Here is a 27,914-nt window from a genome sequence, read left to right as displayed (position 1 = left end):
TCAGTCATGACCGAAAATCCTGTCTTTTATTTTGATCTTTTTATAAGCCGACCATCCAGATTTGATGAACAAAGTTTCCTGGTACCCAGACATACTGTCAGTTTTTGGTCATGACCAAGCAATATGGAGTGGCAGACAGCAGCAAATTTGGATGGGATGTCAGTGAAATTTTGACTAGCATTTCGGTAGGCATTTCGACAGTGTTACGTTGCATAGATTCACATCAAATGGCAGCAAGAAACACAACAACATTTAAGCACAATAAGTCATAACCAATAGCAGTTTACGATCATGATCAACATTCAACATTCAGAACTCACAAATTCTGTCAATGTTGTGTTTTCGGATAGACGCAAAAATAACTGAATCCAAGTTTTTTTTCTTCTAAAAATATGGACTGAATCCACGTGATTCTCAAACCAATCAAGCAGGCAGGACTGCGTGTAGTATAAATGGCTGGGCATTCGGTCATGACAGAAAATCCTGTATTATTATTTCGACCTTTTTATAACTCGGCCATCCAGATTAGATGAACAAACTAACTCCCTTGGTCATATTGAGTGACCGGTAATTCTGGTACCCAGAAATTCTGTCAGTCTTTCGGTCGTGACCGAACAATATGAAAGTGGCAGACAGCAGCAAATTTGGCTGGGATTTCAGTACAAATTTTTACTACAGTGCCATTTCTGTAGGTATTTTGACAGTATTACACTGCATATATTCACGTCAAATGGCAGCAAGAAACACAACAACATTAAGCATGATAACTCATAAGCAATACCAAATTACGATCATGATCAACGTTCAACATTCAGAACTTGCAAATTCTGTCAATGCTTGGTTTTTTTACCAGGATTCATTGGCCGAAACAAATTTGGTCATCCAGATCTAATGTCCGAATTAGTTACGGAAGACTCTGCCGACCACTAACGCATAATACTACACAAAATCAAAACATGGAATGCTTACCTTAAAGCATTTGTGTTATGACCGGTTTGGTCTATACCCGGAAGAGGCCCACCGGGCATTAGTATTAGGGGCTTGGCCCACAAGTTATCTTAGGCTAAAATTATAAATACTAGTTGTAAGACACCGTTTGAGATTAAGCAATAAAGATATTATAATCTTCTGTTGCCCGGCTTCCCAAGGAGCCGGAACCCTAGCCGCCGCCGCACCCAACCCTAGCCGGGACGGCGCCTGCTCGCCGGCGCGCCCGCTCCAGCCCTCGTTCCCCTCCTCCTGGTCCATACAACCTACGCCGAAGGCCTGGTAGGAACCCTAGTCCTACCAATTTGGTATCCAGAGACACCACACCGATCATGTCGCTTCCTCCATCACCGCCGCCGCTGCCAACCACCACCGCCCCACCTACGCTGTCGCCAGCCACTTTCGCGCCTACGCCAGCGATCACGTCCGGGACCGCCACCTCGCCAGCGCCGACCACCACCGCGGCGGAGCCGCCCCCCATCCTCTCGCCCGAGGAGGTGTCGGGTACCCTTCGGGAGCTCGTCCAGGTGGTCCGGGGCATCAGCCTCTATCTCGCCGGGAACCAGCCCCCGCCGCTGAGCGCCGCCACCACCGCCTACGGGCCGCCGCCGCTCCAGTGGCCCGCCCCGGCCTTCCAGTCGCCCTACGGAGGGGCGCCCTCCTGATGCTGCAGCACTACCTGTCCGCGGGGACTCCTTGGCCAGCATGGCCGACCACTACCGCGCCGCTGGGGGGCCCTCCCCAGCAGTTTCTACAGGCGCCACCACCGGCCACCTCAACGCTGGCTGCGGCGCCGCAACACCACCAGGCGCCGCCACCGTCGACAGCACCACCACCCGCGCCCAGGCCCACTGGTCGGCCCCTGCACCAGGTGCAGTTTCCGCCATCGCCATCGCCGATTCCCGCGTGGGCGGCCGGCTCGTCTCCGGGCCCGGTGTATACCACGGCGCCGGAACACCCGACGCCCTCCCTTTGGTTTGACCGTCCCTCCAGCTCGGCGAACTACGCCCCGTAGATCCCCGACCCGGCACACGCGCTGCCGTCGCTTGCAGCAGCCCCCGGGCACGGCGGTCCGACACCCCCTCGATTCGCCAAACTGGACTTCGCCACTTACGAGGGCACGGAGGACCCCCTCAACTGGCTCAACCAGTGTGAGCAGTTCTTTCGAGGGCAGCGGACGCTCGCTTCGGATCATACCTGGCTCGCGTCCTATCATCTCCGAGGCATGGCGCAGACCTGGTACTACGCCCTCGAGAAGGACGAGGGCGGCATGCCACCATGGGAGCGCTTCCGGGAGCTCTGTCTCCTTCGGTTCGGGCCTCCTATCCGCGGGTGCCGACTGGCGGCCCTCGGCCGCTTACCTTTCACATCCACGGTGCAGGACTACGTCGACCGCTTCCAGGCCCTGGCGTGCCACGCGTTGGGCGTCTCCGCGTCTCAAGCGCGCCGAGTTATTTGTGGGCGGTCTGCCGGACCATATTCGCGTGGACGTCGAGCTCCGGGATACCCCCGACCTCCAGACAGCCATGTACTACGCCCGGGCTTTTGAGCAGCGGGCCTAGGCACTACAGCAACCGCCCGGACGGGGCGGCCGCCAGCCCAGTCGACCAGCGCCGACTCCTCCAGCACCGGGCCGGCCTCCTCCAACCGCGACGGCCGCACCCCCGGCCACCACACGGACCTTCCGTCGGTTGTCACCGGCCGAGCAGCAGGAGCGTCGCCGTCAGGGCCTCTGCTTCAACTGCGATGAGCCCTACACGCCAACCCATGTCTGCCCCGCCTATTTTACTTGGAGACGGTCGACTACACCGAGGCGGACGACTCGACCGACGCGCCACCACCAACCGAGGCGGCCACGGACACGCCCGCGGATCCCACGGCGACAGCGTGCGTCGTCTCCCTCCACGCCCTCGCCGACATCCGTTGCGAGCGGACAATGCTGCTACCAGTGACGGTCCATGGCGAGCGACTGGTGGCCCTGCTGGATACTGGCTCCACCCATAACTTTCTGCCCGAGGCGACCATGCGTCGGCTAGCCCTTCCGACGAAGGGCAGGGAGCGCCTGCGGATCACGGTGGCGAACGGCGATCGCCTCCGGTGTCATTGGCTCGCCCGCGACGTTCCTATCTCCACCGGTGGCGAACACTTCTCCATTACCTGTGCAGGGATCTGTTGGGGAACGTAGCAATAATTCAAAATGTTCCTACGTGTCACCAAGATCAATCTATGGAGTCATCTAGCAACGAGGGAGGAGTGGATCTACATACCCTTGTAGATCGCGCGCGGAAGCGTTCAAGAGAACGGGGTTGATGGAGTCGTACTCGTCGTGATCCAAATCACCGATGATCCTAGCGCCGAACGGACGGCACCTCCGCGTTCAACACACGTACGGAGCAGCGACGTCTCCTCCTTCTTGATCCAGCAAGAGGGGAGGAGAGGTTGATGGAGATCCAACAACACGACGGCATGGTGGTGGAAGTAGCGGGATTCCAACAGGGCTTCGCCAAGCGCTGCGGGAGGAGGGAGATGTGTCATGGGAGGGAGAGGGAGGCGCCAGGGCTTGGGTTTCGTTGCCCTCCCTTCCCCCCACTATATATAGGGCCAAGGGAGAGGGGGAGGGCGTAGCCTTGCCCCTTCCTCCAAGGAAGGGTGCGGCCAAGGGAGGGAGGAGTCCATCCTCCCCAAGGCACCTCGGAGGTGCCTTCCCCCTTTAGGACTCTGCCCTCCTCTTGTCCCTTTGGCGCATGGGCCTCTAGGGGCTGGTGCCCTTGGCCCATGTAGGCCAAGCCGCACCCCCTACAGCCCATGTGGCCCCCGGGGCAGGTGGCCCCACCCGGTGGACCCCCGGGACCCTTCCGGTGGTCCTGGTACAATACCGGTGACCCCGAAACTTGTCCCGATGGCCGAAATAGCACTTCCTATATATAATTCTTTACCTCCGGACTATTCCGGAACTCCTCGTGACGTCCGGGATCTCATTCGGGACTCCGAACAACTTTCGGGTTACCGCATAATAATATCTCTATAACCCTAGCGTCACCGAACCTTAAGTGTGTAGACCCTACGGGTTCGGGAACCATGTAGACATGACCGAGACGTTCTCCGGTCAATAACCAACAGCGGGATCTGGATACCCATGTTGGCTCCCACAAGTTCCACGATGATCTCATCGGATGAACCACGATGTCAAGGACTTAATCAATCCCGTATACAATTCCCTTTGTCTAGCGGTACGATACTTGCCCGAGATTCAATCGTCGGTATCCCGATACCTTGTTCAATCTCGTTACCGGCAAGTCTCTTTACTCGTTCCGTAACACATCATCCCGTGATCAACTCCTTGATCACATTGTGCACATTATGATGATGTCCTACCGAGTGGGCCCAGAGATACCTCTCCGTTTACACGGAGTGACAAATCCCAGTCTCGATTCGTGCCAACCCAACAGACACTTTCGGAGATACCTGTAGTGTACCTTTATAGCCACCCAGTTACGTTGTGACGTTTGGCACACCCAAAGCACTCCTACGGTATCCGGGAGTTGCACAATCTCATGGTCCAAGGAAATGATACTTGACATTAGAAAAGCTTTAGCATACGAACAACACGATCTTTGTGCTAGGCTTAGGATTGGGTCTTGTCCATCACATCATTCTCCTAATGATGTGATCCCGTTATCAATGACATCCAATGTCCATGGTCAGGAAACCGTAACCATCTATTGATCAACGAGCTAGTCAACTAGAGGCTTACTAGGGACATGGTGTTGTCTATGTATCCACACATGTATCTGAGTTTCCTATCAATACAATTATAGCATGGATAATAAACGATTATCATGAACAAGAAAATATAATAATAACTAATTTATTATTGCCTCTAGGGCATATTTCCAACAGTCTCCCACTTGCACTAGAGTCAATAATCTAGTTCACATCGATATGTGATTAACACTCAAGGTCACATCCCCATTTGACTAACACCCAAAGAGTTCTGGGTTTGATCATGTTATGCTTGTGAGAGAGGTTATAGTCAACGGGTCTGAACCTTTCAGATCCGTCTGTGCTTTACAAATCTCTATGTCATCTCCTAGATGCAGCTACCACGCTCTATTTGGAGCCATTTCAAATAACTATTCTACTTGGAGTTATTCTAAATTGTTGCTCCATTACACGTATCCGGTATCTCTACTCAGAGCTATCCGGATAGGTGTTAAGCTTGCATCGTCGTAACTCTTTATGTCGAACTCTTTATCACCTCCATAACCGAGAAAATTCCTTAGTCCACTAGTTACTAAGGATAACTTTGACCGCTGTACTGTGATCCATTCTTGGATCACTCTTGTACCCCTTGACTGACTCATGGCAAGGCACACTTCAGGTGCGGTACACAGCATAGCATACTGTAGAGCCTATGTCTTAAGCATAGGGGACGACCTTCGTCCTTTCTCTCTATTCTGCCGTGGTCGAGCTTTAAGTCTTAACTTCATACCTTATAACTCAGGCAAGAACTCCTTCTTTGACTGATCCATCTTGAACACCTTCAAGATCATGTCAAGGAATGTGCTCATTTGAAAGTACCATTAAGCGTTTTGATCTATCCTTATAGATCTCGATGCTCAATGTTCAAGTAGCTTAATCCAGGCTTTCCATTGAAAAACACTTTTCAAATAACCCTATATGCTTTCCAGAAATTCTACGTCATTTCTGAATGTCAACAACATATACTCATCAGAAATTCTATAGTGCTCCCACTCACTTCTTTGGAAATACAAGTTTCTCATAAACTTTGTATACACCCAAAACTTTGATCATCTTATCAAAGCATACATTCCAACTCCGAGATGCTTACTCCAGTCCCTAGAAGGATTGCTGGAGCTTTGCATACTTATTAGCATCTTTCAGGATTGACAAAACCTTCCGGTTGTATCACATACAACCTTTCCTCAAGAAAATCGTCGAGGAAACAATGTTTTGACATCCTATCTGCAAGATTTCATAAATAATGCAGTAATCGCTAATATAATTCCAACAGACTCTTAGCATCGCTACGAGTGAGAATGTCTCACCGTAGTCAACTCCTTGAACTTGTCGGGAAACACCTTAACGACAAGTCGAGCTTTCTCAATGGTGACACTTACCATCATTGTCTGTCTTCCTTTTAAAATCCATCTGTACTCAACAGCCTTACGACCATCAAGTAGTTCTTCCAAAGTCTACACTTTGTTTTCATATATGGATCCTCTCTCGGATTATATGGCCTCGAGCCATTTATCGGAATCTGGGCCCACCATCGCTTCTCCATAGCTCGTAGGTTCATTGTTGTCTAGCAACATGACTTCCAAGACAGGATTACGTACCACTCTGAAGTAGTACGCATCCTTGTCATCCCACGAGGTTTGGTAGTGACTTGATCTGAAGTTTCATGATCACTATCATAAGCTTCCACTTCAATTGGTGTAGGTGCCACAGGAACAACTCCCTGTGCCCTGCCACACACTAGTTGAAGATACGGTTCAATAACCTCATCAAGTCTCCACCATCCTCCCACTCAATTCTTTCGAGAGAAACTTTTCCTCGTGAAAGGACCCGATTCTAGAAACAATCCCTTATTGCTTTCGGATCTGAGACAGGAGGTATACCCAACTATTTTGGGTGTCCTATGAAGATGCATTTATCCGCTTTTGGTTCGAGATTATCAGCCTGAAACTTTTTCACATAAGTGTCGCAGCCCCAAACTTTTAAGAAATGACAGCTTAGGTTTCTCTAAACCATAGTTCATACGGTGTCATCTCATCAGAATTACGTGGTTCCCTATTTAAAGTGAATGTGGTTGTCTCTAATGCCTAACCCATAAACTATCGTGGTAATTCGATAAGAGACATCATGGTATGCATCATATCCAATAGGGTGCAGTTATGATGTTCGGACACACCATCACACTATGGTGTTCCAGGATGTATTAGTTGTGAAACAATTTCCACAATGTCTTAATTCTGTGCCAAACTCGTAATTCAGATATTCATCTCTATGATCATATCATAGATATTTTATCCTCTTGTCACGATGATCTTTCAACTTCACCCTGAAATTACTTGAACCTTTCAATAATTCAGACTCGTGATTCATCAAGTAAATATACTCAACATCTACTCAAATCATCTGTGAAGTAAGAACATAACGATATCCACTACACGCCTCAGCACTCATTGGACTGCACACATCAAAATGCATTACTTCCAACAAGTTGCTTTCTAGTTCCATTTTACTGAAACCGAGGTTTTCAGTCATCTTGCCCATGTGGTATGACTTGCATGTCTCAAGTGATTCAAAATCAATTGAGTCCAAACGATCCATCTGTATAGAGTTTCTTCATGCATATCTACCAACAAACATGGTTCGCATGTCTCAATCCTTTCAAAAACGAGTGAGCCCAAAGATCCATCAACATGGAGCTTCTTCATGCGTTTTATACCGATATGACTTACGTGGCAGTGCCACAAGTAGGTGGTACTATCATTACTATCTTATATCTTTTGGCATGAACATGTGTATCACTATGATCGAGATTCAATGAACCATTCATTTTAGGTGCAAGACCATTGAAGGTATTATTCAAATAAACAGAGTAACCATTATTCTCCTTAAATGAATAACCGTATTGCGATAGACATAATCCAATCATGTCTATGCTCAACGCAAACACCAATCTCGATGGTAGAGGGAGCGTGCGATGCTTGATCATATCAACATTGGAAACACTTCCAACACATATCGTCAGCTCACCTTTAGCTAGTCTCTGTTTATTCTGTAGCTTTTATTTCGAGTTACTAACACTTAGCAACCGAACCGGTATCTAATACCCTGGTGCTACTAGGAGTACTAGTAAAGTACACATTAGCATAATGTATATCCAATATACTTCTATCGATAGCCTTCTCATCTACCAAGTATCTAGGGTAATTCTGCTCCAGTGGCTGTTCCCCTTATTACAGAAGCACTCAGTCTCGGGTTTGGGTTCAACCTTGGGTTTCTCCACTAGAGCAGCAACTGATTTGTTGTTCCATGAAGTATCCCTTTCTTGCCCTTGCCCTTCTTGAAACTAGTGGTTTTACTAACCATCAATGATTGATGCTCCCTTTTGATTTCTACTTTTCGCGGTGTCAAACATCGCGAATATCTCAAGGATCATCATATATGTCCCTGATATATTATAGTTCATCACGAAGCTCTAGCAGCTTGGTGGTAATGACTTCGGAGAAACATCACTATCTTATCTGGAAGATCAACTCCCACTTGATTCAAATGATTGTTGTACTCAGACAATCTGAGCACAAGCTCAACAATTGAGCTTTTCTCCCTTAGTATGTAGGCTAAGAAAATCGTCGGAGGTCTTATACCTCTTGACGTGGGCACGAGCCTGAAATCCCAATTTCAGCCCTCGAAACATCTCATATGTTTCGCGACGTTTCAAAACGTCTTCGGTGCCTCAACTCTAAACCGTTTAACTGAACTATCACGTAGTTATCAAAATGTGTATGTCAGATGTTCGCAACACCCATAGACGACGTTCGAGGTTCAGCACACTGAGCGGTGCATTAAGGACATAAGCCTTCTATGAAGCAATGAGGACAATCCTCAGTTTACGGACCTAGTCCACATAATAGCTACTATCAACTTTCAACTAAATTTTCTCTAGGAACATATCTAAACAGTAGAACTGAAGCGCGAGATATAATTTGCGAAGCCCCTTTTTGACTATGTTCAGGATAATTAAGTTCATCTTATGAACTCCCACTCAGATAGACATCCCTCTAGTCATCTAAGTGATTACATGATCCGAGTCAACTAGGCCGTGTCCGATCATCACGTGAGACGGACTAGTCATCATCGGTGAACATCTTCATGTTGATCGTATCTACCATACGACTCATGCTCGACCTTTCGTTCTCTTGTGTTCTGAGGCCATGTCTGTACATGCTAGGCTCGTCAAGTTAACCCTAAGTGTTTTGCATGTGTAAAACTGTCTTACACCCGTTGTATGTGAACGTAAGGATCTATCATACCCGATCATCACGTGGTGCTTCGAAACGACGAACTTTAGCAACGGTGCACAGTTAGGGGAGAACACATTCTTGAAATTGTAATGAGGGATCATCTTATTTACTACCGTCGTTCTAAGCAAATAAGATGTATAAACATGATAAACATCACATGCAATCAAATAATAGTGACATGATATGGCCAATATCATATAGCTCCTTTGATCTCCATCTTGGGGCTCCATGATCATCTTGTCACCAGCATGACACCATGATCTCCATCATCGTGTCTTCTTGAAGTTGTCTCGTCATCTATTACTTCTACTACTATGGCTAACGCTTTAGCAATAAAGTAAAGTAATTACATGACGTTTATGTTGACACGCAGGTCATAAATAAATTAAGACAACTCCTATGGCTCCTGCCGGTTGTCATACTCATCGACATGCAAGTCGTGATTCCTATTACAAGAACATGATCAATCTCATACATCACATATATCATTCATCACATCCTTTTGGCCATATCACATCACATAGCATACCCTGCAAAAACAAGTTAGACGTCCTCTAATTGTTGTTTGCATGTTTTACGTGGCTGCTATGGGTTTCTAGCAAGAACGTTTCTTACCTACGCAAAGACCACAACGTGATATGCCAATTGCTATTTACCCTTCATAAGGACCCTTTTCATCGAATCTGATCCGACTAAAGTGGGAGAGACAGACACCCGCTAGCCACCTTATGCAACTAGTGCATGTCAGTCGGTGGAACCAGTCTCACGTAAGAGTACGTGTAAGGTCGGTCCGGGCCGCTTCATCCCACGATGCCCCCGAATCAAGATAAGACTAGTAACTACAAGCATATTGAACAAAATCAACGCCCACAACTACTTTGTGTTCTACTCGTGCATAGAAACTACGCATACACCTAGCTCATGATGCCACTGTTGGGGAACGTAGCAATAATTCAAAATTTTCCTACGTGTCACCAAGATCAATCTATGGAGTCATCTAGAAACGAGGGAGGAGTGGATCTACATACCCTTGTAGATCGCGCGCGGAAGCGTTCAAGAGAACGGGGTTGATGGAGTCGTACTCGTCGTGATCCAAATCACCGATGATCCTAGCGCCGAACGGACGGCACCTCCGCGTTCAACACACGTACGGAGCAGCGACGTCTCCTCCTTCTTGATCCAGCAAGAGGGGAGGAGAGGTTGATGGAGATCCAACAACACGACGGCATGGTGGTGGAAGTAGCGGGATTCCAACAGGGCTTCGCCAAGCGCTACGGGAGGAGGGAGATGTGTCATGGGAGGGAGAGGGAGGCGCCAGGGCTTGGGTTTCGTTGCCCTCCCTTCCCCCCACTATATATAGGGCCAAGGGAGAGGGGGAGGGCGCAGCCTTGCCCCTTCCTCCAAGGAAGGGTGCGGCCAAGGGAGGGAGGAGTCCATCCTCCCCAAGGCACCTCGGAGGTGCCTTCCCCCTTTAGGACTCTGCCCTCCTCTTGTCCCTTTGGCGCATGGGCCTCTAGGGGCTGGTGCCCTTGGCCCATGTAGGCCAAGCCGCACCCCCTACAGCCCATGTGGCCCCCGGGGCAGGTGGCCCCACCCGATGGACCCTCGGGACCCTTCCGGTGGTCCTGGTACAATACCGGTGACCCCGAAACTTGTCCCGATGGCCGAAATAGCACTTCCTATATATAATTCTTTACCTCCGGACTATTCCGGAACTCCTCGTGACGTCCGGGATCTCATCCGGGACTCCGAACAACTTTCGGGTTACCGCATACTAATATCTCTATAACGCTAGCGTCACCGAGCCTTAAGTGTGTAGACCCTACGGGTTCGGGAACCATGTAGACATGACCGAGACGTTCTCCGGTCAATAACCAACAGCGGGATCTGGATACCCATGTTGGCTCCCACATGTTCCACGATGATCTCATCGGATGAACCACGATGTCAAGGACTTAATCAATCCCGTATACAATTCCCTTTGTCTAGCGGTACGATACTTGCCCGAGATTCAATCGTCGGTATCCCGATACCTTGTTCAATCTCATTACCGGCAAGTCTCTTTACTCGTTCCGTAACACATCATCCCGTGATCAACTCCTTGATCACATTGTGCACATTATGATGATGTCCTACCGAGTGGGCCCAGAGATACCTCTCCGTTTACACGGAGTGACAAATCCCAGTCTCGATTCGTGCCAACCCAACAGACACTTTCGGAGATACCTGTAGTGTACCTTTATAGCCACCCAGTTTCGTTGTGACGTTTGGCACACCCAAAGCACTCCTACGGTATCCGGGAGTTGCACAATCTCATGGTCCAAGGAAATGATACTTGACATTAGAAAAGCTTTAGCATACGAACAACACGATCTTTGTGCTAGGCTTAGGATTGGGTCTTGTCCATCACATCATTCTCCTAATGATGTGATCCCGTTATCAATGACATCCAATGTCCATGGTCAGGAAACCATAACCATCTATTGATCAACGAGCTAGTCAACTAGAGGCTTACTAGGGACATGGTGTTGTCTATGTATCCACACATGTATCTGAGTTTCCTATAATTACAATTATAGCATGGATAATAAACGATTACCATGAACAAGGAAATATAATAATAACTAATTTATTATTGCCTCTAGGGCATATTTCCAACAGGATCGACCTCGGCTGCTTCGACTTCATCCTCGGGGTGGATTTTCTCCGGACCCACGATCCCATCCCGTGGGACTTCGACGCGCTTACGATGACGTTCTGGCGGCTGGGCCGCCGCATCCTGTGGGACGGCCTTGGGGGCGCTGCGCCGGCCGTGCCACACCTCCAGCTGGTCGCCGCGTCCTCGGAGGCCGAGCAACCCCTGCTAGATTCCCTTCTGCAGCAGCACAGCGACCTCTTCGACGAGCCACGGGGTCTTCTGCCCGCCCGGGTGTACGACCATCATATTCACCTCATGCCGGGCTCCACTCCCGTGGCGGTTCGGCCCTACCGCTACCCTTAGCTGCAAAAGGATGAGTTGGAGCGACAGTGTGCCCTTATGCTCGCCGCGGGCATCATCCGGATCTCCACGCCATCCTTCACCACACCGGTGCTGCTCGTCCGCAAGTCGGACGGCACGTGGCATTTCTGCATCGACTACCGCGCCCTGAACGCGCTCACGCTCAAGGACAAGTTCCCTATACCGATGGTCGACGAGCTCTTGGATGAGCTCCATGGGGCACGCTTCTTCACCAAGCTCGATCTCCGGTCGGGCTATCATCAGGTCCGTATGCATCCAGACGACATCGCCAAGACGGTGTTTCGCACCCACCATGGCCACTTTGAGTTCTTGGTGATGCCCTTCGGCCTCGCCAACGCGCCAGGGACTTTCCAGGCCCTGATGAACGACGTCCTTCGACCCTACTTACGTTGTTTTGTGCTTGTTTTCTTTGATGACATTCTTATCTACAGCGCCACCTGGGCCGAGCATCTCCAGCACGTCGCCATCGTCTTCAACGAGCTTCGGGCGCACCACCTCCACCTTAAGCGCTCGAAGTGCTCGTTCAGGACACCTACCGTCGCCTACCTCGGTAATGTCATCTCAACCTACGGGGTGGCTATGGACGCCGACAAGGTGGCGGCCGTCTCCGCATGGCCGACGCCTCACTCGCCGTGGGCTCTCCGCGGGTTCCTCAGCCTCGCCGGCTACTACCGGAAATTTATTCGGGAGTTCGGGCTCATCGCGGCACCCCTCACGCGGTTGCTTCGCCGCGACGCTTTCGCCTGGGACGACGAGGCGACGACAGCGTTCGAGGCCCTCAAGGGGGCCCTCACGACGGGCCCCGTCCTCCAGATGCCCGACTTCGACCGCCTGTTCGTGGTGGACTGTGACGCCTCGGGCGCAGGTTTCGGCGCCGTGCTTCATCAGGGCGATGGGCCCCTCACCTTCTTCAGCCGGCCTTTTGCTCTGCGCCATCTTAAGATGGCGGCATACGAGCGGGAGCTCATTAGCCTTGTACAGGCCGTTCGTCATTGGCGGCCGTACTTGTGGGGATGGTCCTTCCAGATTCACACGGACCACTACAGCCTGAAGTTCTTGCTGGACCAACGGCTGTCGACCGTGCCACATCACCAGTGGATTAGCAAGCTCTTCGGCTTCGACTTCTCCATCGAGTATCGGCCAGGCCGCCTTAACACCGTGGCCGACGCGCTGTCCCGTCGCGACTCCGACCTCGCTCCCTCTGCCGACGAGTCTGCCGGGGCGGCCCTGTGCATCCGCTCCGGGCCGACGTTCGATCTCTTCGCCGACATTCGCCACGCAACTGCGGTGGCCAACGACGCTGTCCTTCTTCAGCAGCAGCTCACGGCCGGCGACCCGAAGGAGCCTTGGCGCTTCTCTGACGGACTGCTTCTCCATGGGCGCTGGATCTTTGTTCCGGCGCATGATGATCTCCGTCACCAGGTGTTACAACTCGCCCACTCGGCGGGTCATGAGGGTGTGCAGAAAACTCTCCATCGTCTTCACACCGACTTCTACATCCCTGGCGATCGCGCCCTGGTCCGCGACTGGGTTCGGTCTTGTCAGACATGCCAGCGCAACAAGATAGAGACCCTGAGGCCGGCTGGGTTACTTCAGCCCTTGGAGGTGCCGTCTCAGGTCTGGGCGGATATATCCATGGACTTCATCGAGGGCCTTCCCAAGGTGGGCGGCAAGTCGGTCATCCTCACGGTGGTCGACCGCTTCTCCAAGTACGCCCACTTCATCGCGCTCGGCCATCCGTACACGACGGCGTCAGTGGCCCGGGCCTTCTTCGACGGCATCGTCCGCCTACACGGGTTCCCTGCTTCGATCGTCAGCGATCGGGACCCAGTGTTCATGGGCCATGTCTGGCGTGACCTCTTTAGGATGGCGGGTGTCCAGCTTCACCTAAGTACGGCGTTCCATCCTCAGACGGACGGTCAGTCCGAGGTGGTTAACAAGGTCATTGTCATGTATTTGCGTTGTGTGACAGGTGATCGGCCTCGAGCTTGGGTGGACTGGCTCTCTTGGGCGGAGCACTGCTACAACACCTCCTATCACTCCGCCCTATGCGCTACGCCGTTTGAGGTGGTCTATGGTCGATCACCCCCGCCTATACTTCCAGTGGACCCGGAGACGGCTTGGACGGAGGTTGCGGGTGACCTTATCCGCACCCGTGACGAAATGCTTGCTGAGGTCCGTCAGCGTCTCCTTCAGGCACAACAGCTGGCCAAGCACTACTACGACGATCATCATCGAGAGGCGGAGTTCACGGTTGGTGACTGGGTGTGGCTGCGTCTTCTCCACCGCTCTACGCAGTCACTCGACCCGCGCGCGAAGCGCAAGCTCGGCCCTCGCTACGCCGGGCCCTTCCCTATCTTGGAGCGCATTGGGAAGGTGGCCTATCGTCTTCAGCTTCCAGCCCACGCTCGCATCCACGACGTCTTCCATGTGGGGCTGCTCAAGCCTTTCCATGGCGAGCCACCAGCGGCTCCTCCGGCATTTTCTCCAACCACCGATGGTCGCATTCTTCCAGAGCCGGCAAAGGTGTTACATGCGCAGCTCCGTCGTGGCGTGTGGTTCATCCTTGTTCAGTGGGCGGGCCTTCCGGAGGAGGAGGCTACTTGGGAGCAGCGTGAGGAATTCCGCCAACACTATCCGGACTTTGAGCTCGAGGACGAGCTGTTTGTCCAGGCGGGGAGAGATGTTATGACCGGTTTGGTCTATACCCGGAAGATAGTATTAGGGGCTTGTCCCACAAGTTATCTTAGACAAGTTATCTTAGGCTAAAGTTATAAATACTAGTTGTAAGACACCGTTTGAGATTAAGCAATAAAGATATTATAATCTTCTGTTGCCCGGCTTCCCAAGGAGTCGGAACCCTAGCCGCCACCGCACCCAACCCTAGCCGCGATGGTGCCCGCTCGCCGGCGCGCCCGCTCCAGCCCTCGTTCCCCTCCTCCTGGTCCATACAACCTGCGCCGAAGGCCAGGTAGGAACCCTAGTCCTACCAATTCGGTATCCAGAGACACCAGACCGGTCATGTCACTTCCTCCATCACCGCCGCCACTGCCAACCACCACCGCCCCACCTATGTTGCCGCCAGCCACTTCCGCGCTGATGCCGGCGATCACGTCCGGGACCGCCACCTCGCCAGCGCCGACCACCACCGCGGCGGAGCCGCCCCCCATCCTCTCGCCCGAGGAGGTGTTGGGCACCTTTCGGGACCTCGTCCAGGCGGTCTGGGGCATCAGCCTCTATCTCGTCGGGAACCAGCCCCCGCTGCCGAGCGCCGCCACCACCGCCTACGGGCCGCCGCCGCTCCAGTGGCCCGCCACGTCCTTCCAGTCGCCCTACGGAGGGTCGCCCCCACCGCCGCTGATGCTGCAGCACTACCCGTCCGCGGAGACTCCTTGGCCAGCGTGGCCGGCCACCACCGCGCCGCTGGGGGGCCCTCCCCAGCAGTTTCTACAGGTGCCACCGCCGACCACCTCGACGCTGGCTGTGGCGCCGCAGCACCACCAGGCGCCGCCACCGTCGACAGCACCACCACCCGTGCCCAGGCCCACTGGTCGGCCCCTGCACCAGGTGCAGTTTCCGCCATCGCCATCGCCGATTCCCGCATGGGCGTCCGGCTCGTCTCCGGGCCCGGTGTATACCACGGCGCTGGAACACCCGACGCCCTCCCTTCGATTTGACCGTCCCTCCAGCTCGGCGAACTACGCCCCGGAGATCCCCGACCCGATACACGTGCTGCCGTCGATTGCAGCAGCCCCGGGCACGGCAGTATGACACCCCCTCGATTCGCCAAACTGGACTTTGCCACTTACGAGGGCACGGAAGACCCCCTCAACTGGCTCAACCTGTGCGAGCAGTTCTTTCGAGGGCAGCGGACGCTCACTTCGGATCGTATCTGGCTCACGTCCTATCATCTCCGAGGCGCGGCGCAGACCTGGTACTACGCCCTCGAGCAGGACGAGGGCGGCATGCCACCATGGGAGCGCTTCCGGGAGCTCTGTCTCCTACGGTTCGGGCCTCCTATCCGCGGGAGCGGACTGGCGGCCCTCGGCCGCTTACCTTTCACATCCACGGTGCAGGACTACGCCGACCGCTTCCAGACCCTGGCGTGCCACGCGCCGGGCGTCTCCGCGACTCAGCACGCCGAGTTATTTGTGGGCGGTCTGCCGGACCATATTCGCGTGGACGTCGAGCTACGGGATCCCCCCGACCTCCAGAAGGCCATGTACTACGCCCGGGCTTTTGAGCAGCGGGCCCAGGCACTGCAGCAACCGCCCGGATGGGGCGGCCGCCAGCCCAGTCGACCAGCGCAGACTCCTCCAGCACTGGGCCAGCCTCCTCTAGCCGCGACGGATGCACCCCCGGCCACCAGACGGACCTTACATCGGTTGGCACCGGCCGAGCAGCAGGAGCGTCGCCGTCAGGGCCTCTACTTCAACTGCGATGAGCCCTACACGCCGACCCATGTCTGCCCCCGCCTATTTTACTTGGAGATGGTCGACTACACCGAGGCGGACGACTCGACCGACGCGCCACCACCAACTGAGGCGGCTGCGGACACGCCCGCGGATCCCACGGCAACATCGTGCGTCGTCTCCCTCCACGCCCTCGCCGACATCCGTGGCGAGCGAACCATGCTGCTATCGGTGACGGTCCATGGAGAGCGACTGGTGGCCCTGCTGGATACTGGCTCCACCCATAACTTTCTTCCCGAGGCGACCATGCGTCGGCTAGCCCTTCCGATGACGGGTGGGGAGCACCTGCGGATCACGGTGGCGAACGGCGATCGCCTCCGGTGTCATGGGCTCGCCCGCGACGTTCCCATCTCCACCGGTGGCGAACACTTCTCCATTACCTGTGCAGGGATCGACCTCGGCTGCTTCGACTTCATCCTCGGGGTGGATTTTCTCCGGACCCTCGGTCCCATCCTGTGGGACTTCGATGCGCTCACGATGATGTTCTTGGGCCACCGCATCCGATGGGACGGCCTTGGGGGTGCTGCGCCGGCCATGACACACCTCCAGCTGGTTGCCGCGTCCTCGGAGGCCGAGCAACCCCTGCTGGATTCCCTTCTGCAGCAGCACAGCGACCTCTTCGACGAGCCACGGGGTCTTCCGCCCGCCTGGGTGTACGACCATCATATTCACCTCATGCCGGGCTCCACTCCCGTGGCGGTTCGGCCCTACCGCTACCCTCAGCTGCAGAAGGATGAGTTGGAGCGACAGTGTGCCCTTATGCTCGCCGCGGGCATCATCCGGATCTCCACGTCACCCTTCACCGCACCGGTGCTGCTCGTCCGCAAGTCGGACGGCACGTGGCATTTTTGCATCGACTACCGCGCCCTGAACACGCTCACGCTCAAGGACAAGTTCCCTATACCGGTGGTCGACGAGCTCTTGGATGAGCTCCATGGGGCGCGCTTCTTCACCAAGCTCGATCTCCGGTCGGGCTATCATCAGGTGCGTATGCATCCAGACGACATCGCCAAGATGATGTTTCGCAACCACCATGGCCACTTTGAATTCTTGGTGATGCCCTTCGGCCTCGCCAACGCGCCAGCGACTTTCCAGGCCCTGATGAACAATGTCCTTCGACCCTACTTACGGTGGTTTGTGATTGTTTTCTTTGATGACATTGTTATCTACAGCGCCACCTGGGCCGAGCATCTCCAGCACGTCGCCATCGTCTTCAACGAGCTTCGGGCGCACCACCTCCACCTTAAGCGCTCGAAGTGCTCGTTCGGGACACCTACTGTCGCCTACCTCGGCCATGTCATCTCGGCCGACGGGGTGGCTATGGACGCCGACAAGGTGGCTGCCGTCTCTGCATGGCCGATGCCTCACTCGCCGCGGGCTCTCGGCGGGTTCCTCGCCTCGCCGGCTACTACCGGAAATTTATCCAGGAGTTCGGGCTCATCGCGGCGCCCCTCACGCAGTTACTTTGCTGCGACATTTTCGCCAGGGACGACGGGGTTCGAGGCCCTCAAGGGGGCCCTCACGACGGGCCCCGTCCTCCAGATGCCCAACTTCGACCGCCCGTTCGTGGTGGACTGTGACGCCTCGGGCGCAGGTTTTGGCGCCGTGCTTCACCAGGGCGACGGGCCCCTCGCCTTCTTCAGCCGGCCTTTCGCTCCGCGCCATCTTAAGCTGGCGGCATACAAGCGGGAGCTCATTGGCCTTGTACAGGTCGTTCGTCATTGGCGGCCTTACTTGTGGGGACGGTCCTTCCACATTCGTACGGACCACTACAGCCTGAAGTTCTTGTTGGACCAACGGCTGTCAACCGTGCCACAACACCAGTGGATCAGCAAGCTCTTCGGCTTCGACTTCTCCATCGAGTATCGGCCAGGCCGCCTTAACACCGTGGCCGACGCGCTGTCCCGTCGCGACTCCGAGCTCGCTCCCTCCGCCGACGAGTCCGCCGGGGCGGCCCTGTGCATCCGCTCCGGGCCGACGTTCGATCTCTTCGCCAACATTCGCCACGCAACTGCGACGGCCGACGACGCCGTCCTTCTTCAGCAGCAGCTCACGACCGGCGACCTGGAGGAGCCTTGACGCTTCTCTGACGGACTGCTTCTCCATGGGCGCCGGATCTTTGTTCCGACGCATGATGATATCTGTCACCAGGTGTTACAACTCACCCACTCGGCGGGTCATGTGGGTGTGCAGAAAACCCTCCATCGTCTTCGCGCCGACTTCTACATCCCTGGCGATCGCGCCCTGGTCCGCGACTGGGTTCGATCTTGTCAGACATGCCAGCGCAACAAGACGGAGACCCTGAGGCCGGCTGGGTTACTTCAGCCCTTGGAGGTGCCGTCTCAGGTCTGGGCGGATATATCCATAGACTTCATCGAGGGCCTTCCCAAGGTGGGCGGCAAGTCGGTCATCCTCACGGTGGTCAACCGCTTCTCCAAGTACGCCCACTTCATCGCGCTCGGCCATCCGTACACGGCGGCGTCAGTGGCCCGGGCCTTCTTCGACGGCATCATTCACCTACACGGGTTCCCTGCTTCGATCGTCAGTGATCGGGACCCAGTGTTCATGGGCCATGTCTGGCGCGACCTCTTCAGGATGGCGGGTGTCCAGCTCCGCCTGAGTACGGCGTTCCATCCTCAGACGGACGGTCAGTCCGAGGTGGTTAACAAGGTCATTGCCATGTATTTGCGTTGTGTGACGGGTGATCGGCCTCGAGCTTGGGTGGACTGGCTCTCTTGGGCGGAGTACTGCTACAACACCTCCTATCACTCCGCCCTGCGCACTACGCCGTTTGAGGTGGTCTATGGTCGACCACCCCCGCCTATACTTCCGGTGGACCCGGAGCGGCTCGGACGGAGGTTGCGGGTGACCTTATCCGCACCCGTGACGAGATGCTTGCTGAGGTCCGTCAGCGTCTCCTTCAGGCACAGCAGCTGGCCAAGCACTACTACGACGATCATCATCGTGAGGCGGAGTTCGCGGTGGGTGACTGGGTGTGGCTGCGTCTTCTCCACCGCTCTACGCAGTCACTCGACCCGCGCGCGAAGCGCAAGCTCGGTCCTCGCTACGCCGAGCCCTTCCCTATCTTGGAGCGCATTGGGAAGGTGGCCTATCGTCTTCACCTTCCAGCCTACGCTCGCATCCATGACGTCTTCCATGTGGGGCTGCTGAAGCCTTTCCGTGGCGAGCCACCGGCGGCTCCTCCGGCGCTTCCTCCAACCGCCGATGGTCGCATTCTTCCAGAGCCGGCAAAGATGTTGCAGGCGCAGCTCCGTCGTGGCGTGTGGTTCATCCACGTTCAGTGGGCGGGCCTTCCGGAGGAGGAGGCTACTTGGGAGCAGCGTGAGGAATTCCGCCAACACTATCCAGACTTTCAGTTCGAGGACGAGCTGTTTGCGCAGGTGGGGAGAGATGTTATGACCGGTTTGGTCTATACCCGGAAGAGGCCCACCGGGCACTAGTATTAGGGGCTTGGCCCACAAGTTATCTTAGGCTAAAGTTATAAATACTAGCTGTAAGACACCGTTTGAGATTAAGCAATAAAGATATTATAATCTTCTGTTGCCCGGCTCCCCAAGGAGCCGGAACCCTAGCCGCGCCGGCGCCCGCTCGCCGGCGCGCCCGCTCCAGCCCTCGTTCCCCTCCTCCTGGTTCATACAACCTGCGTCGAAGGCCTGGTAGGAACTCTAGTCCTACCAATTTGCAATATCAACATTTGTAGGATCCAGCTTCAAGCCATCTTCAAAAGCCTCGGATGCCTTTTCATAGTCCTGTAAATAGACACCAAGCAGATGATCAATTCCGCCATGGCTACAAAAGATTTGGTGTTACTATTATGTTCCTAATTTTTGTTACCTCCTGCAACATTAAAGCCGCGCCTTTTCGGTAGTAGCCTTTGGGCCAACGAGGTCTCACCATTGTGCACGCATCAGCATCAGAGGGAGCATCTTTTCCTCTTCCCAGGCGCAACAAGCAGAAGCTCCTATTTGCTAGCAGGATTGCAAGATCTTTTGGACTAGGATCGAATTTCATTGCCTGCATACAAACCGCAGAGGTGGTTGATGTAACATGGTAGTGATGCATACAACAACAATAACAACAACAAAAATAATAAAGCCTTTAGTCCCAAACAAGTTGAGGTAGGCTAGAGGTGAAACCCATAAGATCTCGCGACCAACTCATGGCTCTGGCACCAAGATAGCAAGCTTCTATGCACCCCTGTTCACAGCTAGTTCTTTGATAATACTCCAATCCATCAATATTAAAAAAAATTACCAACGAGATTTAAACTACTCAGCATTGCTAGCTACAAACTCAGAGAGAGAAAACATCTGAATGTTTTAGTTCAAATTTAAAATGTATGTTCTAACTTAATTTATTTTGCAACATTTGTATGTGAGAAAAGGTGGGCCCAAACTAAATACCGAAAACTTCACATATTAAGGAGAAAGCGTGACATTAAAAGAACATTCAGAGAGAAAAAGAAGGCCTATCCAATCTAACTAACCTAACTTCCCACCATAAACAGTGCAGAAAAACTTGGTCACAAATCACAAGTACCACCAAAGCTTTGACATAAAAATCTCCGCTGTGTTTTGTTCTGTAATTTTTCTATGTTTTTTGCATTTTGCTTTTGCTTATCTGCACATAACAGTTTTTCCAAGTTCAATGAATATGGAGTAAGAAACTCTCATGAAAATAAATACCAAATTAAGGCGTGTTCGGGAGCCCTCCACAACCTCAAACTCCTCAACTCCACAGCCCCAAACCAGCAGCCAGCTTCTCGATAAAAATCCTGGGGAGCAACTAGTTAACGAGCGCTCCTTCGGGAGCCTCGCAATGATCAGCGCCACTTGGCGCGCTCTTAGCCATTTGCCACGTGTCGCGCTCTGAACGCTTCCTTCAGATTTTTCTTTTATTTTTCCGCACGCGTTTTTGGCCTTTTAAACAATTTTTTCGGGTTTTTTTCGACGTTTTGGTTTTCCCCCGGTCTTTTTTAGCTTTTCGATCAAGCAAAATTTTTGATTTTTTTTTGCACGAAAAAAACGTGTTTTCTTTTATTTTCCTTTCGCGAAAGTCACGGTTTTTCTTCCGCGAGAGGCACGGTTGTGCTTTAGCGAGAGTTACGGCCGTGCCTTTCGGAAACGAAAAAAACGCGTTTCCTATTTTTTTTTCTTTCGCGAGAGTCACGGTTTTGCTTCCGCGAGAGGCACGGTTGTGCTTTTGCGAGAGTCACGGCCGTGCCTCTCGGAAAAGGGAAAAACAAAACGCGTTTTCTGTTTTTTTTTCTTTTGTGAGAGTCACGGTTTTGCTTCCGCGAGAGGCACGGTTGTGCTTTCGCAAAAGTCACGACCGTGCCTCTAGGAAAGGGAAAAACAAAACGCTTTTCTGTTTTTTTTCTTTCGTGAGAGTCACGCTTTTGCTTCCGCGAGAGGCACGGTTGTGATTTCGCGAAAGTCGCGACCGTGCCTCTAGGAAAGGGAAAAAAATATGCGTCTTCTATTTTTTTCTTTCGCGAGAGTCACGATTTTGCTTTCGGGAAAGGCACGGTTGTACCTTCACGAGAGTCACGGCCGTGCCTCTCGGAAACGAAAAAAACGCGTTTTTTGTTTTTTTTTCCTTCCACGAAAGTAACGGTTTTGCTTTCACGAGAGGCACGGTTGTGATTTCGCGAGCGGCACGGGCGTGCCTCTTTCGGAAAAGGAAAAAAACCGTGCTCCCAGTTCGATTTTTTTGTGGAAAAAAAGTTCGTGAAAACCTATCAACATGGGATCTAGTTTTGAAGATCTCGACGCGAGGAATCCAATGGTGAAACGGTTTGAGATTTAGACGCACGGTTTAAGAAATAAAACGTTTTGAATAAACGGATCTACGAAAAATCAAAAAAACTCCCATATTGCGACAAGTGGCGCGCTGCATGTGCGCCACTTGTCGCGACCTGGGAAAGTGGAGTGTTCTTTGCAACGAGTACTCTTTAATTAGTGATTTTTCGGCAGCGCAGCTTCTTCGCTCGATCGACCGTCCCAGGCCGGAAGCCCATTTAGGCTCATTGTGGCCCAGTCGGATGGGATAATGGGTGGCCTGTAAGCCCGTTTGGGCTGAAAATCGCCACCGCCCCTGCTTCCTCCTCGTCACCAACCACCAAGGCGCCGCCTCCTTTACCCGACCACCACCGGCGACGACCCACGCAGGCCAGGACCAGAAGGCGGGGGTGTGGAGCTCAGGGTCAGCCATACGGTGAGAGCAGCGGCGAACTGCAGCTGCAGGAGGCGCGGGGTGGAGGAGTCGTTGGGAAGAGGAGCTCGGGGTCGTGGCCATGGGGTGAGAGCAACGACGAGCTACAGCTACAGGAGAGGATCTTGGGGTCATGGCGGCGGCGTTCGATAGAGGACGAAGGCCAGCTGGTAGCCGCGGCGGCGGCCGGTTCCCATGGCGGCGGCGGCGGCCGGTTCCCATGGCGGCGGCGGCCAGGGTTCCCATGGCAACGAGCGGAAGGGGAATAGATTGTTTCGGGATGCACTCGAACCGGTACCTCCTAGCGTCACTTGGCGGTGGTAGGAGGGGGTAATTCCATGCAACTCTCGCTTCTACAGTACATTTCAGAAGAGCTCGGTTTTCCTAGCTCCGCCACTCCTCCGATTTTGCACTTCGCTCGTAGCCAGCTTCTTACTCCCATAACGACGAATTGAATCGTTCGGCTGCACTCCACACCTGGAGTTGTGGAGTTGAGAAACGGGAGGGCTCCTGAACACGCCCTTAAGAAGCATCAAAAGCAACTTATGTAAGGTGTTAACAGAGCTATGGCGTTGCAGCCAGCTTTACGTTCAGCAATTCTAAGTTCTAACATCCTAAAAGCAATCAAATGCAGCTGAGTGACTTACACAAGTATATAGTTTTCCTGCTATCAGATATTCCTTCCTATTAAAAGCCTCTGTAGCTTGTAATTTCAGCTCAGCTCTTCTCTTTTCACACTTATTTTTATCCTGATCACATAATATTTTTCGTCAGAACAAATATGTACAGAAAACAGAGACAAGAAGTTGCATTTAGACATTAGCAATGACTTCATAACATGTGTATAACATTTTCTGTTATTATATACGAATATCATTAGCAAGCATAGTCAGAACTGTACAAGAATTTGATGACAGCTATCAATGGTAAATAATACATTATGGAGCTGTAATTGTGCATAGAAGGAAATACATACCCTTGGCTTCAAACCAAAAGATTTCACATGAGACATGATACCATCAATACTCCAATCCGGCAATGTTGAAATCAGAGAAGTTAAAGGAAATAATATTTCAACCATACTCCTTCTGCCTTTTAGGGCAGCAATTTCAATTGGAGTCGTACCGAACTGCAGGAGTGAAATTAATGATAGTTGATTTCACAATTAATTATTAATAATAAATGGAATACATTTTGAGAAAGAGATTGGATACTAGATTAGGCGAGTAGTCATCACCAATATATATATACTCCCTCCGTCCCAAAATAAGTGTCTCAACTTTGTACTAACTTTAGTACAAAGTTGTACTAAGGTTAAGACACTTATTTTGGGACGGAGGGAGTATGTCAGTTGTGCTTGCAGATAATTCAGACCCTAGTAGTTAATTTGGAATTTAATGTTTACAAAAACCAAATGGCTATATAGGCATTGGAGAGAATCAGAATGCATGGTCAGAAAGTGGAACAGCCTTGTCCATCTTTCTCTACTAAATTAGGATAATAAAGCTTAAGTAAAGATGAAAAAATAGTACCCAAAATGCTTAGGGAAGTATGCTTGTTATATTGAATAAAATTGTCAAAGTACAACAGGACGAGGTGCCATTGATACAATAGTATATGGAAGGAGCAAGGAAGTTTTTGCAAAAGTTAGCATCATGTGTTTGTTTCAACCTGGCTATGAACAACCTAGAGATTTTCTCTATCCACAGTTCAGTAGACAACATGCAAAATATGAAACATGCTGAATTTTACATTTTTTCTCCGGAAATGGACTGACATCTACAATATCTGGTATATGATGATGATTACTAGGACTTCCCCCTAAAAATTGAAAACAAACAGAAAAAAGAGCAATGTTAGTCTTCAATGGTCAGTTGTTAGAATGTTCAACACCTAGAAGTGCTGCCGCAGCAGAAGTCCTCAGTAAACGGTGTCATACCTTTTCTAGTGTTGATGTACTCACTTATAATAACACACAGTAAGCATGTTGGTAGAATAATTTTTCTATGTTCTCTGTAGAACCATGTATCAAAGCTTTACTAAATCAATATATTCCCTCATGCATCTAACCATCAACAGAGAGTATATATGAATGAAAGGTACTCCCTCCGTTCACAAATATATAAGATGTTTTGGACATTTCAATATGGGCTATATACGGACTGAAATGAGTGAACAAACACACTAAAACGTGTCTGTATACATTCGATTCACAAAAAAGTTAGAACATCTTTTATTTGAGTTGTGAACGGAGGGAGTACATGATAAGAACAGAAAAGAGGAAACGGCAAGACTCACTGAATCTCCAATGTTGGCGTTAGCACCAGCATCTAGTAAGCACCTCATGATATCAGGTAAGCCGTTGTTCGCTGCCACCATCAATTGAGTAACACCGATATAGTTAGTCTTATTCACATCAGCACCAGCCTGTGTAAACAAAATTACTATCTGATCATTTGAGTAGGTGCTTGACATGTCATCCGCAGAAGACACATCCACCCAAAAATTAAGTGAGCAGCATCTACAGATTGCTCTTTAAGAATCTTAATAAGAAAAATTACCGACCTCAATGAGTAGCTTAACGCATTCCAACGATTCTCTCTGTATGGCCATACTCAGTGGGGTACTATGAAGGTTCAAAACCTTATTAGGCTGTGGAAAGTGAAAAAAAAATCATTTTCTTATACTTGAAAAACAAAGGTACAATAGAGAAATAACATGAGGCCATTATGTGTTTACATATATTGGTATTTCTCATGAAACACATGTATTTTTTTTATAGATATTAGACACAAAATTTACAACACCTGAGGAAAAGTGAGCATGTTCACTTAAAGAGAAGTACTATGGTCAAATGTTGAATACATGGTTTTACAATGTACCAACTTAATTTTTTTGGTTTAGATCGAGCAAAAGAGCTGCATATACCAAGATTTCTCTATTCCAATGAATGGTGTAGCCCCAAATGGAAGATGAAGGCCCTTAAATAAAACAGTTTTTCTTGCTTAACAAAAAGATTAGTAGAAAAACTGGTGTCTTGCATCTGCATGGTGCTCCAACAAAACCTTCATTGGGCCAACTTCACTGAGATTAGTGGCCGCATGCAACGGGGTCCCGTGCTTAGAATCGAAAACATCCACATCGGCTCCCCTTGAAAGTAGCAATTCTACTATTTCACAATTTCCTGGAAAAGAAGTTTTTCACAAGAAGTTGAAAATCAGCAAAGCATGCATGGATGAAACTAGTTTAGAAAGTGAGATTACAGATCAGGGCTTCTCCCATTAACGGCGGCCAAAGGTTACCAGTGACCCTGCTATTCCCGTCGAAGACCAAGTTTGTACAATGTTGGTAGCATGGAAAATATTTTATTTTTTTATTTCTCTCTCTTGGTGGTTGTGGAAATCACTGTGCTCGTGAAGCTGGATCGTCTCCTTGTCAGTATCGACTGGCATTGCCTCTTCCTGCTGGCCTGGTGGAATCAAAATCTGCTGTCAAAGGCACTCTTCATGCTGCTCTCCATAGAAGAATTGCTGCTGATATTGACCTTTGGGCCAATCGATGCGACGATGTTGACTGCAAGGCCTCCCGGGCACTTTGCAGCTTCGCGGCGAGAGGCATTGGCTAATGTCACGACCCACGCATAGAGATGGGCCCAACAACAGGATCAGTAACAATATTGGATACATTTGGGGACACAACGGGTCTGGGGTGAGAAATCAGCAAGGCAGGGGAGGGATACAAGAGCAAGGGACGAAGAACAGAAGCAAGGGTGAGAAGCTGAAGACGATTCACAAATCATTTGGCTGCCCTCCTCTGTCTAGCTTCTTCTTTACGAACCTTTTGTCTATTCGCGTAACTAGGCCAAGCCCAAGTTTCATGGCCCATTCTATCGAGAAGGCCCTGGATAAGAAGAGGCTCATGACACAAATTTTGTTTTCCACTCTTTTGTGAAGTGCTGTATACTCAGGCGTTTTGGCTCCATTTTTTATCAAAATGTTCAGGTTATGAGCATATGAGACTACAGCTAACAAGTAATATGAGAATTAGATATCGGACTATTTTTCATTCAATCTGTGTGTGCGTCTGTGTGTGTATGTGTGACAAATGTATCAAAGACAGACTAATGTAAAGACATTTGGCAAGACAAATATGCCATGGGACTGCAACAACGTGTTGGAGGGGATACCATTCATTGTTGCAGTATGGAGAGGCGACCCCAACCTGCCGGGTATCATCGGATCAGCGCCACGATCAAGAAGATACCTTGCTGCAGCAACCGTCCCGAAAGTTGCAGAGATGAACAGCACGGTTTCACCTGCCAAAGAAATAAACAAAATTGAAGTTGTAGGGCATATAGGAGGCGCAGAATTGACGGGAAGGGGAGAGATAGAAAAACCTAGGTCGTTGGGCTGGTTGACGTCGACGCGGAGGTCCTCGACGAGGTAGGCGCAGATGTCCAGCCGGCCCTCCATGACCGCCACGCACAGGGCGCGGATCCAGATGCACTCGTCCGCCACGAGGGAGCCAGCTCTGGGCACACGATCGGTCGAGGATATATCCTCATTAGCATCGATCGATGAGAAGAAACTAAGGTCGGGAGCTGGAAGAGAGGGTTGGTTGTGGTTGTGGACAGTACGTACCTTTGAGGAGACGGAGGTTGCCCTCCAGAGCAGCCTTCAGAACCGGGTGCGGGGACGCAGCCGCCTTCTCCTCCTTCATCTCCAGGACGATCGGGGGCGTGTGGAGAAGACGAGAGTCTTGCTAAGTCGCTGGAGACCCGAGAGTGGTCGTCGCGGGGAAGCAGAGGGGAGGCGATCGCTGTAACATCCCAAAATTCTAAATTTTGGAATGTTACAATAAATAGATAGACTTGATGGATTGTTTGATTGATTGACTGAAACTGAGTGAAATTCGAAACTTTTTGAAAGTTAAATGAGAGGGAATAAAAGGACTTTCCCAAACTTTCATTTTTGCATTTTGCTCTCCGTGAATTCAAATACTTTTTTCATCACGAAACCCTGAAGAGAAGATGACATGACTTCTTCCATTTATTTAAATGACAAGGGTTGCTGAAAATATTTGAATTTCATTTGAAAATATTTTCAATTCTGAAACTTTATGCAACTCTATGATTTTCACGGGAGA

At 51.4% G+C, this 27,914-nt stretch overlaps 1 protein-coding gene and 1 long non-coding RNA gene across 2 annotated transcripts; both read right to left on the bottom strand.

The window, feature by feature from the left end:
• Positions 1-1,021: 1,021 nt before the first annotated feature.
• On the bottom strand, positions 1,022-20,141 carry LOC123184777 (uncharacterized). Its single transcript, XR_006493075.1, has 3 exons — positions 20,016-20,141; positions 18,303-18,304; positions 1,022-1,063 (listed from the first exon to the last, which is right to left on the bottom strand). It is a non-coding gene; the product is annotated as an uncharacterized lncRNA (long non-coding RNA).
• Positions 20,142-20,227: 86 nt separating this feature from the next.
• LOC123191524 (ankyrin-1-like) lies at positions 20,228-27,488 on the bottom strand. The gene is made up of 10 exons (XM_044604228.1): positions 27,406-27,488; positions 27,166-27,299; positions 26,956-27,084; positions 25,811-25,953; positions 25,335-25,421; positions 25,068-25,196; positions 23,746-23,898; positions 23,417-23,518; positions 20,391-20,570; positions 20,228-20,305 (listed from the first exon to the last, which is right to left on the bottom strand). Exons 1-10 carry the CDS (start codon positions 27,486-27,488, stop codon positions 20,228-20,230), a joined length of 1,218 nt encoding a protein of 405 aa, XP_044460163.1.
• Positions 27,489-27,914: the final 426 nt, after the last annotated feature.

This window comes from Triticum aestivum, chromosome 2A, assembly GCF_018294505.1.
Source record: "Triticum aestivum cultivar Chinese Spring chromosome 2A, IWGSC CS RefSeq v2.1, whole genome shotgun sequence".
In the NCBI taxonomy this organism is placed as follows: Eukaryota; Viridiplantae; Streptophyta; class Magnoliopsida; order Poales; family Poaceae; genus Triticum; species Triticum aestivum.
This window is presented reverse-complemented; position numbering and strand designations above follow the sequence as displayed.

What these genes read in the sequence shown, in the direction of transcription:
- LOC123191524 (XM_044604228.1), bottom strand. Translation starts at nt 27,488, where the DNA reads ATGAAGGAGGAGAAGGCGGCTGCGTCCCCGCACCCGGTTCTGAAGGCT. An exon ending in CCATACTGCAACAATGAATG is followed by an intron (nt 25,954 to 26,955) that starts GTATCCCCTCCA and finishes CTTCTTTTCCAG; the next exon opens with GAAATTGTGAAATAGTAGAA. An exon ending in CAGGAAAACTATATACTTGT is followed by an intron (nt 20,571 to 23,416) that starts GTAAGTCACTCA and finishes GTTTGTATGCAG; the next exon opens with GCAATGAAATTCGATCCTAG.